At 44.6% G+C, this 16,212-nt stretch overlaps 1 protein-coding gene across 1 annotated transcript in view; it reads right to left on the reverse strand.

Annotated features, from left to right (window-relative positions):
• Window positions 1-1,481: 1,481 nt before the first annotated feature.
• LOC138963979 (cadherin-like and PC-esterase domain-containing protein 1) overlaps window positions 1,482-16,212 on the reverse strand; it is a 32,196-nt gene continuing 17,465 nt past the window's right edge. The window contains exons 14-21 of the mRNA XM_070335837.1: window positions 12,881-13,061; window positions 11,365-11,491; window positions 10,795-10,934; window positions 10,084-10,307; window positions 9,158-9,259; window positions 8,340-8,427; window positions 3,890-4,036; window positions 1,482-3,479 (exon numbers count right to left, since the gene is read on the reverse strand). Of these exons, the coding sequence (XP_070191938.1) occupies window positions 3,354-3,479; window positions 3,890-4,036; window positions 8,340-8,427; window positions 9,158-9,259; window positions 10,084-10,307; window positions 10,795-10,934; window positions 11,365-11,491; window positions 12,881-13,061 (1,135 nt within the window). The 3' untranslated portion in view covers window positions 1,482-3,353. The remainder of the gene's footprint in view (window positions 3,480-3,889; window positions 4,037-8,339; window positions 8,428-9,157; window positions 9,260-10,083; window positions 10,308-10,794; window positions 10,935-11,364; window positions 11,492-12,880; window positions 13,062-16,212) is intronic.

Here is a 16,212-nt window from a genome sequence, read left to right on the forward strand (position 1 = left end):
GTGTTGGTATATGTGTCAAAGTGAAGGGATAGCCCTATTATCCCCTGTAAAAGCATGGCCAGAGTGTTGGTATATGTGTCAAAGTGAAGGGATAGCCCTATTATCCCCTGTAAAAGCATGGCAAGAGTGTTGGTATATGTGTCAAAGTGAAGGAATGGCCCTATTATTCCCTATAAAAGCATGGCCAGTGTTGGTATATGTGTCAAAGTGAAGGGATAGCCCTATTATTCCCTGTAAAAGCATGGCCAGAGTGTTGGTATATGTGTCAAAGTGAAGGGATAGCCCTATTATTCCCTGTAAAAGCATGGCCAGTGTTGGTATATGTGTCAAAGTGAAAGGATAGCCCTATTATTCACTGTAAAAGCATGGCCAGAGTGTTGGTATATGTGTCAAAGTGAAAGGATAGCCCTATTATTCCCTGTAAAAGCATGGCCAGTGTTGGTATATGTGTCAAAGTGAAGGGATGGCCCTATTATTCACTGTAAAAGCATGGCCAGTGTTGGTATATGTGTCAAAGTGAAGGGATAGCCCTATTATTCCCTGTAAAAGCATGGCCCGGCCAGAGTGTTGGTATATGTGTCAAAGTGAAAGGATAGCCCTATTATTCCCTGTAAAAGCATGGCCAGAGTGTTGGTATATGTGTCAAAGTGAAGGGATAGCCCTATTATCCCCTGTAAAAGGATGGCCAGAGTGTTGGTATATGTGTCAAAGTGAAGGGATAGCCCTATTATCCCCTGTAAAAGCATGGCCAGTGTTGGTATATGTGTCAAAGTGAAGGGATGGCCCTATTATCCCCTGTAAAAGCATGGCCAGTGTAATTATAAATTGGTATATGTCTCAAAGTAAAGGGATAGCCCTATTATTCCCTGTAAAAGCATGGCCAGAGTGTTGGTATATGTGTCAAAGTGAAGGGATAGCCCTATTATTCCCTGTAAAAGCATGGCCAGTGTTGGTATATGTGTCAAAGTGAAGGGATAGCCCTATTATTCACTGTAAAAGCATGGCCAGTGTTGGTATATGTGTCAAAGTGAAAGGATAGCCCTATTATTCCCTGTAAAAGCATGGCCAGTGTTGGTATATGTGTCAAAGTGAAAGGATAGCCCTATTATTCACTGTAAAAGCATGGCCAGTGTTGGTATATGTGTCAGAGTGAAGGGATGGCCCTATTATCCCCTGTAAAAGCATGGCCAGTGTTGGTATATGTGTCAAAGTGAAGGGATAGCCCTATTATCCCCTGTAAAAGCATGGCCAGTGTTGGTATATGTGTCAAAGTGAAGGGATGGCCCTATTATTCACTGTAAAAGCATGGCCAGAGTGTTGGTATATGTGTCAAAGTGAAGGGATGGCCCTATTATTCACTGTAAAAGCATGGCCAGAGTGTTGGTATATGTGTCAAAGTGAAGGGATGGCCCTATTATTCACTGTAAAAGCATGGCCAGATCTGACATGGTGAGCAAAAATGTTTACAATGGAAGGAATGTGACATAAATGATCTATTCCATACTTCCAGTAACATGTATAACAGGTAATAGAATTTTATTGTTCTTTTGCATGCACATAGTCATAAATACCCGTATACAACAATGTATGAGCAGTTTGCAATTCAGCTTGCAAATAATCCCACAAAAACAGGCAATCGACAATTCAGTCTCTCTCTCGCTCACACACACACACACTCACGCATGCACGCACCTCACGCATGCACGCACGTATTCACACACACACACACACACACACACACACACACACACACACACACACACACACACACACACACACACATGGAGTCTTCTATGAGTCTTGTTACAACCAGAACATTTCTATTCCTAAAATATACGCTTTAAGCACCAGAAGAACCTGACGCATGCACCCTTTTGCTCAAATAATTGTGTTCAACACTTTTCTTCCGATTTCATTCTCCTTTTCCCCAAATGACTTTTAACAAAATGTCCACATTTTCTACCATATAATTTATCGAGTTTCTGCTTTAGATATCATGTACCTAATTTGTTAGTGAACATATAGCTTAGTATGCTCCTTAACACCTTTTGTGATTAATGTGCTAATGCTGAATCAGAGAGTGTTTTTCTTTTCTTTTCCAATATCTTATTCTTTCGCTCCGGCCTATTTAACACCCAATCACGATATGACACTTCACTACAGAGATGAGAGAGTAGCAATGATCTTGATAGAACTGTGACATTGGCCATCCCTGCTTTACTCACAAACACAACACGTCACAGCTGGACAGCAGAATAACAGCGGAGTATACAGTACATGAACATAAATATTTCACGGTATACATTACCATGTGACTTTTAGCACCAAGAATATACACAGATTCTGACATTCCACCTCGATTACAAAAATATGCATATAAATAACAACGACGGAATTTCAAGATAAAGTGATATGATATGAATCCTCGTAAGTGTCTGTGGGTCCCTCAAAATACCATCTGAGTGGAAAAACGTCGAGAATGTAGCTATTGGTAAATGCTTTGTATCAAATTTTGAATCCGCAGCAACCGCCTTTGGTGTGTGTGTGTGTGTGTGTGTGTGCACATGTGTTTCAGAGGGAGGAAGAACATATATAGTGTCTGTGACTGCGGTGTGTGTTTGTTTGTGCGCGCGCGCGCGCGTGTGTGTAAGACAGAGAGAGGGAGTAAAAGAGAGAGTGTGTGTGTATGTGCGATTCTCTACTTGTGTACACAGTAAATACATGCCTCTTGTGGCAGTACAGTGGATACTACTGCGTCACCCTGTCACACGAAGTATCCACTGCACTAACGACATCCCTGAAGTAGTCTTTGACTGGCATTTCAGACGTTCCATTAGCTAAAAAGCTTACAGCATGTAGCGCATGTGCAAACTTTGCAAATGTTTCACAGTATTTTTTTCAAAGGCACATTTGAATGTGAATGTTCTGCATGTTTTACTCGCAATTTTGTTCCAACTTGACTGGATGTTATTCTTATCAACTGTCCTATCGGGGTTTGACGTTGTCATCCCCCTCAGCCTCTCAAGAAACAGTTGGCTATGAACAGCCGTGTTTGATAATACACCATCAAAGTGCATTCTGCCGTTGTCTGTTAGACTTATTCAGCACAAGTTCAAGCCCATGGAGATCACTTTGGTTATTTCTTATAGCGCAGGGATCCGATACCTTCCGTTACCCTTCCTCGGCCAAGCTCGGTGATCTTGTGAATGTTTATATGGGGACGGAGAGCACAAGGCCATGTTGAGTTCTCAGTTCACTGAGAAAAAATGGCGAATGATCTCTTGTTGTGATCATTTCAGCAAGTGTGGCTTTGGTTCACAGCAGTATTTTGAACACAGTCTAAGGTGTTATTGTTACGTTGGTCGACATATTCTGTTGATGACCATTTCGGCGTAAGCAGCATTGACCTCCCCTTCTACGTTGTAGGTTGTGATGAGCGGCGAGTGCTCTCCCTTCCTTCGATGCTTTTCTGGAGTTATCTGCACGCACACAGCCAAAGACTTGCTTAGATTTGCAGTCTGTGAACACCCTTGTCATATTTACTTATTAGGGGGAGGGGCTAATTTGTCAGATTTTCATGTATGTACTTCTCACACTGCAAAATGTTTAGTGCATAAACAGAGCGGAACTAATAAAACAAATGAATAAAAGACGAGTGCAAAGAAACAAAATGAACTTTAACGGGAACATTATTCATTAAATCTTTAACAAAACAAAACAAAAACACTGCTTTAAAGCAAGCAAAAGAACAAAAAACAGTCTAAAATTGTCCGTTCAAACAGAAAATTCCAACATTAGAACCTAATTCAAAGTGTAAAGCATGCATGCACTAAACAAGACAAACTGAAATTCCAATAAATGAACCAAACTCAGGTACACATTCACTCACCCTGTGAAAGTGACAGGTGCACCTCCCCTGTAAGAAGTTGGAGTACCTAGCCATGGTGATGTTGAAGGTATCCACCACGTCCATGCCTTGCTGTTTGGCGTAGGACATGACATGCTGGTTGTGCCACAGCAACTTCTCCTGCTCTTTCTGAACATGATTACAACGTGTGGGTGATCAACATGGAATACAATAGCAGAAGTGGCAGTCACCCACACATCCAATGTACTAACAGAAGTGGCAGTCACCCACACATCCAATGTACTAACAGAAGTGGCAGTCACCCACACATCCAATGTACTAACAGAAGTGGCAGTCACCCACACATCCAATGTACTAACAGAAGTGGCAGTCACCCACACATCCAATGTACTAACAGAAGTGGCAGTCACCCACACATCCAATGTACTAACAGAAGTGGCAGTCACCCACACATCCAATGTACTAACAGAAGTGGCAGTCACCCACACATCCAATGTACTAACAGAAGTGGCAGTCACCCACACATCCAATGTACTAACAGAAGTGGCAGTCACCCACACATCCAATGTACTAACAGAAGTGGCAGTCACCCACACATCCAATGTACTAACAGAAGTGGCAGTCACCCACACATCCAATGTACTAACAGAAGTGGCAGTCACCCACACATCCAATGTACTAACAGAAGTGGCAGTCACCCACACATCCAATGTACTAACAGAAGTGGCAGTCACCCACACATCCAATGTACTAACAGAAGTGGCAGTCACCCACACATCCAATGTACTAACAGAAGTGGCAGTCACCCACACATCCAATGTACTAACAGAAGTGGCAGTCACCCACACATCCAATGTACTAACAGAAGTGGCAGTCACCCACACATCCAATGTACTAACAGAAGTGGCAGTCACCCACACATCCAATGTACTAACAGAAGTAAACAATGTTATTTTGACACACATCTTTTGCTCTCTCTCTCTTTTGCTCTCTCTCTCTTTTTCTCTCTCTCTCTTTTTCTCTCTCTCCTCTCTAGCTCTCTCTCTCTCTCTCTCTCTCCCTCCCTCTCTCCCTCTCCCTCTCTCTCTCTCTCTCCCTCTCTCTCTCTCTCTCCGGGGCTCGACTTCCGGTGGTCGCTGTGGCAAGACACGAACACATTTGCTGTGTCAAAAGTTCGACATTTTCAGCAACAACAGCCACTAAGATGTCAGTTTTAGGCCTACCTAAAACTGTGGAGTCTATTCTGACCACCATTATCGCGGACCACGCTCTAATCTCCTGGAAGGTGACGGGCGAAGGCGACAAACCTGTCGTCGTGCTTCGCTTCAACTCCGCAGATCAACAAGATGGCGAGCCGACATTACCAGTGGGCGCGTGGAGACGCAAACCCCCGTCACAGATACGCCGCGACAAGAAAAGGGCAGAAGACAGGCGTGCTACTTCACGGACTGACGAAACAAGAACAGAAAACATTGTGACACAGTGCTCCACAGAAACAAACAAAAGACAGGAACAAGAAAATAAGGCAAGTGATAACATTGTTGACAGTAGGCATACTTCGCCATGCGGTCTATTTTTAGCCACCCCTGAGTTCATGCCTCCGTCACAACATGACAGTACACATTCCTGTGTTGACACGCCACGCTCTGCACGTGAGACAGACCCACCGCCTGCCACTTACACTAGGCGCAGTGGAGAGGAACATGTAAACAATAGAGACGACACCATGTGTTTGGGCGCAAGTGGTTGGCAGACCAAAGACTGTTCGCATGATAGTGCGGTAAATCAGACAGACGACAACAGTGAGAGTCTGGAACACATGGAAAAGATAACGTCTGAAAGAGGTATTGACATCAGACACATCAAGCTGCTGGCTAGTGAACTGAGAGACCGCCGTAAACAAAGACTTCTCCGCGATAGAAGAAGAAATGAATCTTTTGATACTGTTGTATTTGAAGAACATATTGGCACCCAGAGTTTGTACTGCAAAAGTGATGATGTTGTGCTCATGTATGATTTCAACACAGATCGTAAACGCTGGTTCTTCGATCAGTCAGACAACATGACCAAGATTCAGAAACATGCCATGTCGTGTCTTCGGACATTGCCCCCGATCAGCAAAGATCGGTACGCTGAATTGTACAAAGAAGAACTGGAAGAAGATCTGAGAATAGTGTCTCGCGTAGTCCGCTTTTACTTAGGATGAACAGTTTCAAACACCGTGATGTTTTCATTCTTGGTTCTCTAATGCTGAAAAGGGCCGTCACACAATATCTGTCACCACAGGGAAGAAAACAAAAGACTGAAGGACTGATCAAATCATGATGTTATGATGCATGGTATTGGTGTGCAGTGTGAGTCAAGGTATCCCTGACTCTGACAAATGCAGTGGACTCTCTATCGGACTTCCAGTAGCGAGAACTCTGCGCGATCGTGCATGCTTCGGTATATAGAAAGCTTTGTACTTCGACATCCCAACCCCACAACACCCTTTCGCTATAAACATGTGTTTTCGCGAATAAAACATTCTGATTCTGATTCTCTCTCTCTCTCTCTCTCTCTCTCTCCCTCCCTCTGTCTCTGTCTCTCTCTCTCTGTCTCTGTCTCCCTCCCTCCCTCCCTTCCTCCCTCTCTCTCTCTCTCTCTCTCTCTCTCTCTCTCTCTCTCTCTCTCTCTCTCTCTCTCTCTCTCTCTCTCTCTTTGTAGTTAGTGTGTGTAATTTCTCCATGGTTGGATCCGTTGAGCTGAACACATTCCATTTGTACAATTTCGCGCTCATAAAAAGTCCTAATTTAGTTACAACAACAACAACAACAACAACAACAACAACAACAACAACAACAACAACAACAACAACAACAACAACAGAAGATGTTCGAAAATAACTGTGTCAGGTTGTGTACGGGTTGTGGAAGAGTGAATACTCTTGCTTTTAGTGAGGCAAACTTTCCCCCGTGACATCGTAGGCCAGACCCTAGCGCGGGGTGTGTCTGAAATACATGGAAAAAGAGCACGTGTTGAAAGTTTGCTGCACTAAAAGCAAGAGAAGTTACTGTTTCACAACCCATACAATCCCTACAGAGGTATATTTCCACAGTTCGTCTATTCATGGAACTCCTGTGTGGAGAAGAATTGAGTCTAGTGGTCATTAAAGGCACAGTACGCCTCCCGTAAACCAATCAATCAATCAATGAGGCTTATATCGCGCATATTCCGTGGGTACAGTTCTAGGCGCTCTGCATGGATGCCGTGTGAGATGAAATTTTATACGGCCAGTAGATTTTTACCTTTCACGGCCTTATTCCAAGTCACACGGGTATGGTAGACAATTATTAACTGTGCCTAAGCAATTTTGCCAGGAAAGACCCTTTTGTCAATCGTGGGATCTTTAACGTGCACACCCAATGTAGTGTATACCGAAGAGAGTCTGCACACAAAGTTGACTCTGTGAAAACCATCACAGATACTGTCAGGCTTTTACACACAGTACAAACACCCTTCCATTTGAACGCTCACCAAACGGGAACATCCTAGGTGCCCTACGTAAAGAGCGAGCAATTTTCAAAGAATTTATTTTTGCGTGGTTTATCTTACCCCTGAGCCATCGTGAACCCGTGTGATCCAGTTTCCCTTTTTCACAATGCAGTCGTCATTTTGTAATTTGAATGGGGCTCGCTGTGAGCTTATCTGCAATAGCACGTTATGTACCTCTGACTTTTCACGAAAAAAACGAATGTGATTCATAAGAACTCTAGCGATGGCTTTTGACTGCCTATAAACCGTCGTCTGCTACGAAAATCACGACCTTGCGTGACCCTGCTTTCGGGCTTTTCAAACTTTCAAAACTTCGAATTGTACTGATCTTGTCTTGATGAAAAAAGAATTCTTTTATGATTTAAGAATGTTTGTGTAACAAGCTGAGAATTTATTATTTAGATTTTAAAAGTTAGGTCTAGCGCCAAAACGCACCACGGTCCGAATCATTCTGATAATCATCGCTCCACGGCTATCGCCAGTTGAAGGGAAGTAACTCATTTTTGACCTGAGTTCAGGATGGGTCCGATTGAGATGGAGACAATCCGAAAAATTATTTCTTTGAAAATTGCTCGCTCTTTACGTAGGGCACCTAGGATGTTCCCGTTCGGTGAGTGTTCAAATGGAAGCGTGTTTGTACTGTGTGTAAAAGCCTGACAGTATCTGTGATGGTTTACGGGAGGCTTACTGTCCGGGCGTGATTTCCGGTATCATAACAGCCGTCCAGCACCAAAACGAGGCGCCATTGTTGTAGCAGCCCAAGTCCACGAAAATAAATTCTTTGAAAATTTCTCACGCTCGACAGAAAGCAGCCAGGATGTTCCCGTTCGGTGAGCGTTCAAATGGAAGTATGCTTGTACTGTATGTAGACGCTCGGGGAGCTCTGTGATGGTTTACGGGAGGCTTACTGTGCCTTTAAGTGGTGCTGGGCAATTACCTGGGACAGCCGATGGACACCGCTGACGGGCTGATGGAAGCCTGACCCCAGACCTTTCACAATCACCTGGGCTCCGGTAAGTCCTTCCCTACAACACACAGATGAACAGCATGTGTGTGACTTTCTCAGTCGAGATACAGTGGAACCTCCCCGCGCGACCCCCTCTTGCAAGCAACTACCTGTCCGCAACGACTACTCAGATGAATCCGACAGATGCATATTTCTTCTAAATAACTCTCCTTTCCACGGAGGACCTGTCTAGTACGACCACTTTTGGTTGGTCCCTTGGGAGGTCGTTAAAAATGTCATTTAAAATCAAATTAAGATACACGTTTCATTCACGGTATTGACAGATAGGATGGATACCAACAGAAAATAACCAACGTTGCAGGCAAACTGAATGATCTCTATTAAAAATCTGGCATGGAAATCAACGTGGACTATAACCGTGCCGCATTGGACAGAAGTTAAAGACTGGCCTAGTAGGTCAGATAACTAGCATCCATTAGCAGTTATCAAGACTCAATTAAGAACCCAAGGCCAAGTGAGTACACGTATTTCGCCAATCGCCATGCCGAAGATTGTAGGGACGGACAACATATCATTGAGAAGTACAAAACTAGATGGCATGGTGAAACCGCATTTAATCTTTCCATGTACGATTAAAATTCAGATTCAAATTGCATTCCTGAACCGTTGTAAGAGTATTGCCAGTAATAGCTGAACTTTTGAAATTTTGTTGGGAAAAAAGTTAGACCCTTTTCGTTAGAGTCACCTCTTCCCTGAATAAAAAGCTAGACCCTGTTTATAACGCTTACCTTGTAAGTGCGGTACGGACGACCTTGAGGTGGTGTGTGGCCAGCCAGTGAACACCACCAACCACCACCACCGTGTTGCTGCTGTTGTCCAGGGGCAGCGTCCTGTGTCAACACATACATCCATGGTCAATCATTATTCTTTCTTTGAGAGAATGGTAAAAAAGCGTACATCAATTTTGTGATTACAGCAGCGTTCTGTGGCAACACATACATCCATGGTCAATCAGTCTTCTTTCTTAGAGAGAATGGTGAAATAGCGTACATCAATTTTGTTATTACAGCAGGTGCTGTTCAACAGATATAAATGGTCAATCTTCATTACAGAGAAAGTCGGTGGAAGAGTTTTAATCATTACATGTCTGTTCTACGCGCTGTGGCGCTTCTCTGTTTTGAGAGATTAGTTAAAACGCGTACATCAATATTACGATTACAGCAGGATGCTGTTCAACAGACAAACAATCAATCATTTTGACAGAAAAAGTCAGTGGAACGTACGGTTATAATTATTACATGTATAATCCACCCTATTCGTTCACATATTTTTCTGCACATAATTATGGTTTTGTGGATGATACCAAATGGTCAAAGTCAGAATCTAAGAGAACACTCAATATGTGCTTCGCTGTGATGCAAAAGCTTTTTGTGGCAGTGTTTTCCCTTGGAGATGAAGGGAAGTGCTAATACTGAATCAGATTAAACGATCCAATGATAATTGTACGGCCTCACTATCTGAAGGCAAGCTAAACCGGCCGATGTTGATTTTTGTTCTCTCAATGTGTCCATGGAATAATCTATTTGTGAGCTCAAAGGAACAGCTAAAACGTTAAATTCTGATCTTGCATTCACTTGTCTCCCAGAGACTGTACGCGCAGGAACAGACTCTGAAGCACGAAGCATCTGCAAGTCCTTATCCTAGTCCAACCTACCTTCGTATCACCTGATACAGGGCTTTATCGAAGACAGGTCTGTGCAGGGCGGGTAGCCAGAACTGCGGGTAGTAGGCGAAGCTGAACCGGGTGGTGTTGTGGTTGATGGGCGGGTAGACACGGAGGTGATGAGTTTTGTCCGGCCACTCCCACAAAGAACCGTTGACACGCTGTGACATGTAGTGCAGGATGCCTCGGTTGGTGGAGTCACCGATGAATAAAACCTGGACAAAAAGCATGAGTACTTAACAAGGCAATGATATATATTACAACAGCAGTTTACGGTATCGGTAGCGTAGCTACTTATTCTTGTTGTGCTTAGCGGCTTTGCGTGCATAGAGGTCAACATTAGTTTACTGTATTTCAGTGATGTGGCTGGAATCATACAACGGCTGTTTGGTGATGCCATCACTTGTTCATTCAATGCCTCTCATTCTGTCTTCTGTGCCACGCAGTTCTCTCATTACTGTCGTCTACATTATGAGCGCTTCGTTGTTTGATCTATATGATGTGACTGCTAAGATCGACATAGAAGCCGAAGTTGTTACTTAAAGGTGAATGCTGGCCCTAAGAGGCTTGAGGTTTGCTGGCCGATGTGATTGCGTGATATATTGTGTAAAAAATTCCATCTCACACGGCAGAAATTAATATGTAAAGCGCTTAGAGAACGTCAAGCGCTATATAAATCTCCCCACACAATACAATACTAACCTTTTTGTTCTTGAAGCATCTTTGCAGATGCGCCTGAGATAGTCTGGGTTCCCGACAGGTGAAAGGTGACCACACAGCCTCCTTCCAGTAGCACTGAGCATCATGGTCACCACAGCTGCTACAGGGCACGTGCCACACGCCTGTAACACATGTAGAGACACAGATACTTGCCAGCACAGTCACACCAATGGCTTCTTCACTCAACTACAGCAATGCAGATCTTTGTACCAAAATAAACTGGGCAAAACAATTAATGCGACAACTTTCGTACCCCGACTAAAATTCCCGCTTCATTCCTTTAGAACTGTCTAAGCCATTTAAGGCACTCACCTTGGTACAGTTTATTTATTGGAAAGCTCATTGGGTGTTCCGACAACACATAACTACCAGTGAATTTGTTGCTAAGGAATGTGAGTGTCAAGTATTGAGCCTAAGCTCAAACTCAAGGACTGTCTCCCACGCATGCATGCCCAATCCCATGCACGAACGCACGCACTCACACACACACACACACACACACACACACAAAACACCCCCTTCCCCCCTCGCACACACCGAACCAAAACTCACCAGCTTCGTCCCCAGAGGTACAGGCTGGTAGGCGTGTTCTTCGAGTAAGGAATTGTGACCACGAAGTCACTGATGTCACGGGCTGCAAACCACACGGTTCCCGAGGGGAATATGGTAGTGAACAGTCCTGTGGATAAAATGTCAACACCATGTTCATTGAGCGAAACTACGTTCGAGGCTCTGCATTCAACTTCGTAAATTGGCCTGTTATATTCAATGTGAAAACTGAATAATGAGAACAAAATCTCAGTAAATTGCCATTGTTCCAAAATTAAAACGTAAACAATATCTAACAAGTCGCGTAAGGCGAAATTACTACATTTAGTCAAGCTGTCGAACTCACGGAATGAAACTGAACGCACTGTAGTTTTTCACCAAGACAGTACAGCTTCGTCAATCCCCGCGAGAAGGAAATCGCTCATCATCTCACCGCATGTCGATCCGGCAAGTCCAAGGAGATAGTCGCATTGGGCTTGTTCGAGTCAAAGTATCACAACCTATGCCTAGCCAATAACCACAACATGCCCTACATTAGGGCCAGTAGACCCCAAGAGGACGCCTATCCGAAAGAAGGAACACAAATGATTCCACAACAGGGCTCCCCACGGACGAGCGAGTCCCGGGACCCCCACTTTTAATGTTTAGAGGGTCCACGGACGCGGAATTTTAGATGGTCCCAAGAGTCCATGTTCCCCAAAACCCCTGTGTTCAAATAACGCATTGTTATCATGAAAAGTGTGACATGAAGTGTCTTTTTTTTATCGGAGTATTCGAAGTGGACACTTCAACTATACCTTGTTAAATGGAACACACACACTCTTTTCCATATCGTTCCGGCGTGAAAATGGCATTTGTGATTGCACTATACTTGACTGACGACTGCAGTCTGAAAAGAGTACCTACAGTACGCACAATAGCGGAAATTTAGTGCGTCCCGGGACCAGCTCTTTATAGGTTTAGTGCGTCCCAGGTCCCCCTCAATGAATTTCTAGTACGGGATTTCGGCTTCTTTTGAACAAAGGACGCAGCAGGGACGCGCACTTTGGCGGGGATATAGCTCAGTTGGTAGCGCGCTGGATTTGTATTCAGTTGGCCGCTGTCAGCGTGAGTTCGATCCCAGGTTCGGCGGAAATTTATTTCACAGAGTCAACTTTGTGTGCAGACTCTCTTCGGTGTCCGAACCTCCCCCCGTGTACACTACATTGGGTGTGCACGTTAAAGATCCCACGATTGACAAAAGGGTCTTTCCTGGCAAAATTGCTTAAGCACAGTTAATAATTGTCTACCTATACCCGTGTGACTTGGAATAATAGGCCGTGAAAGGTAAATATGCGCCGAAATGGCTGCAATCTACTGGCCGTATAAAATTTCATCTCACACGGCATCACTGCAGAGCGCCTAGAACTGTACCCACGGAATATGCGCGATACAAGACTCATTGATTGATTGAACACTGTTCCACAAACACACTTCTCTTCGATCTTCTGCTCCACTAAGACCACTAACATCCTCTCACCTGTTTGAGACTGCAGACGACGTGAGGAACACCTGGCCTGAAGGCTCCCAGTCCGTGGTCAGCGTCCAGACGCGTGACGGTCAGCGTGTATGTGTTGACCACCCACGGCTCGTCGTGAGTCGTGTCCACCACGAAGATCCGTAGTGTGTTCACTCCCACACCCAGCGTGAAGTTGGCTGACCTGTAGAGAGATATTTTGGTGTATGGGGAAGCAAGGGAAAGAGAGAGAGAGATAGAGAAATTAAAAATTTTAGTAATAAATTTTCATTTGATTAATATACTTACCCAACTCACATATAGCAATTAACTCTAGTTCAGTGCTGGTAACGCTGTACGCATCCCCTTGGTAACAAGGGAAGCCCCTCTAAAAAAAGAGTGACCAATACCCATAAGGCCATATTAATACATACTTCCGACTTCCGTATGCGCGCGCATACGCCGCCATATGCATCATTCCAAACGAAGCCCAACTCACTCCCCTTTTTTTGAAATCCACCCCCCACAGCGGGGAGGCGGGAGGGAATAAACGATGTGAGTTGGGTAAGTATATTAATCAAATGAAAATTTATTACTAAAATTTTTAATTAAATTACATATCTTACCCAACTCACATATAGCAGATTGCTACTATAGGTGGAGGGCACTTAACCCAATCAGGAATTGAGAATCTGTCCTGCCACTAACAGAGCAGGTAACCCAGAGACACATCCTATCTCAATGCATAGGCATCTCTGAGATAAACACCCAAGAAAAACCTTTCCATAAAGCCAGCAAGCCAACTCAAGAACACAGTTCTGCCAGGAGACCAAATCGAAGAACAGCTAGAGTAGAAGCCCAATCTCTTGCCCCGTGAGGCCTAGCTGTAGTAAAGGGCAAAACTGCCCTGACATCCCCTGCCTGACTCTGCCACCATACATAAACTTGTCTAACTATGGTGGAGACCCAATTGGCTAACACTACTCTCGAGATGTCTTTAAAGCGCACCATAACGAGTGAGATAAAAAGAAGTTCCTGAGATTCCGATCTAGTGTGCAGAGTCCTTAACGGAAAACTGTGGAGGGCTAAAACCGTACAAAATTGTACATCAGAATCCCCAAGAGCCATAAAAATGCTCAAGAAAGAAATATAGAGTCCGTGCTGTTCGAAGGGGGAGGACTGACTGACTGCCCCCCCCCCCCCCCCCCCTGTCTACTGCCACCACTTGAAGGCATACCTGAACACTGTGGTAGTCCATCTAGGCAAGGTTGACCTCAACCAGTCATTACCCCTACCAAAGTTGAAAGACATTCTTTCTTCCTTTATATAAATTAATCAGTGTTTAACGTCGTATATAACCGTTCAAGGTTAAAGGGCGACGAAGCAGAAAGATAAGAACAAGAGCCCTTAGATTTAATGATCTCAAGCAATCCGTGCAAGTCAGAAAAAATCTTCAAAACTCAAACAGACCAAAAGGCTAAAAATATGGCTCTAGGGGAGCCAAAATAGTGATTAAGATTTGAACGGTGAATCAAAGTCGGTGACTCCAGATTCCGCTAATATGCCAGAAAACCCAAAAGAAACCTAAGTGCCATAGATCAGTCTTTCTCCGAAAATCTGTCTATAGCAAAATTAGCAGAAAAAACACTTACTCCCACTTCTCACAGAAGCTACCCGAGTAAGCATGGCCGATTTCCGTGTTGATCAGCAAGGCTAGTTAAGTAAAAGAGTCAAAGAATCCAATCACAAAAACCCTAAAACTAGGAGCAAAGTCCAAGAAAGGACTGAAGATCAGCTTTCAGCAAGCCTAAAGTAGGCCCTCTTAAACTTGCTGGTTATAAAGCCACCAAGAGAAAAATTAGCCCGAGCTGTCTCAGTAAAACTGATATCACATAATGTCTTAAACAAAGACGTGGGAGAAAAAGAACGGAAAGCCAAAATAGGTGGCTCGCCACCTTCATTGTACCGAGAGAAGAGGAGTTCTATCCGTTAAAACGTAAGCCATCTGTTCCAAGCCAGACAACAAGACAAGGACCAGTCCAGAGTTGACGGGCAGAAGAGCCCGAGCCACTCAAAAAAATCCTACAGTAGACACCCGTGAGAAACGAGCGTGAGCAAAACCGGAGCCCTCTTGCCAGCCTAACGAGGTCTGGCAACCCAAAAAGAACGGGCCCAAACTGTGCGACCGGCAGGCCGCTCAAAGTAAAACAAGAGTAAAAATCTCCATGCCCGGCAGTCGGGCGACGAAGATAAGCAAAAGGCGAAGTACCAAAAGGCAAAAACTCATTATTAGAAATTTCTCCCATTCCCCCGAAGGAACAAAAACACGTGGTCAAAGAGAGTCTGCTCCAAGTGGCCATTTGGCCGACAGACTTAGAGAGTCCGCCCAAAACGACCCCAACAGAGAATCCAAGAACATAACGTTCTAAGATTCCCTTAAAAGGCTCAGGTCAGCTGAAAATGCGCAAAACGCGGCAAAGCTGAAGTATGAGCTTCCCCCTGAGATGCCAACAAAGGCAGAGATGGGGCAAAAGCATCGATTGAGTTCGCAAATTGATCCTAAGAAGGAGCAAGACACGCCAAAAAAGATGGAGGAGAAAAGGCAGATGACAATGCTACTGCTAACCCAACAGGGAAAAAGCGCGTAGTAACCTCTGCCATCCATGTAAACAAAGATGGCAGCTTCGCTGAAAGTCAACAAAGAGGCGTCTCCATCTGCCCCAGAAGCTTAGTCTTCCAAATCCTCATCATCCTATACAGTGGTATTCAAACCATCTACAAAAGGATGAGAGCCGGAACCAATCCCGAAAAAGCAACACTTGCCAAAAGGGAAAGGTTTGGAACAAATTTCCCAAAAGCCGGAACTCCGAAAGGATATTCCATCCACCTGCCTCATACCAGCTGAAAGCCTGGAAAAGGAAGTGGATTTAGCCTGAGTAACAGCAGAGGAACCGCAACAACGGAACCGAAAGCCGAAGACTGATGAACGCCAACTACCAACACCACAGTGTTAACGGCAGAAGGCTAAACCATCCTGAAACCGGAAGCCACAGCCGCAAAAGCGTTAGCAAAATCGGCCACGGATTGGCAAATATCAGAACCAACCGGATGCCTAAACATGCACCAGAAGATCCTATTGTACCTTGAAGCCGCTTAAGCCCCCAGTGCCACTGCACTTGACAGCCTAAACGGCAATTTGAATTCAGTGCAACCACCTCTGCGGAAGCACCGTCTTCTGAACAGCTGACTGGCACTCCCGTGCCCTCCGGAAGCTGACCCCCTGCTTGACTCCCATAGTCAAACAAAGAGCCAGCTATACTGTTCTCTTCCTGCCCCCCGGGCGGAAGCGGAAGACG

Source organism: Littorina saxatilis, linkage group LG4 (genome assembly GCF_037325665.1).
Source record: "Littorina saxatilis isolate snail1 linkage group LG4, US_GU_Lsax_2.0, whole genome shotgun sequence".
Taxonomy (NCBI): domain Eukaryota; kingdom Metazoa; phylum Mollusca; class Gastropoda; order Littorinimorpha; family Littorinidae; genus Littorina; species Littorina saxatilis.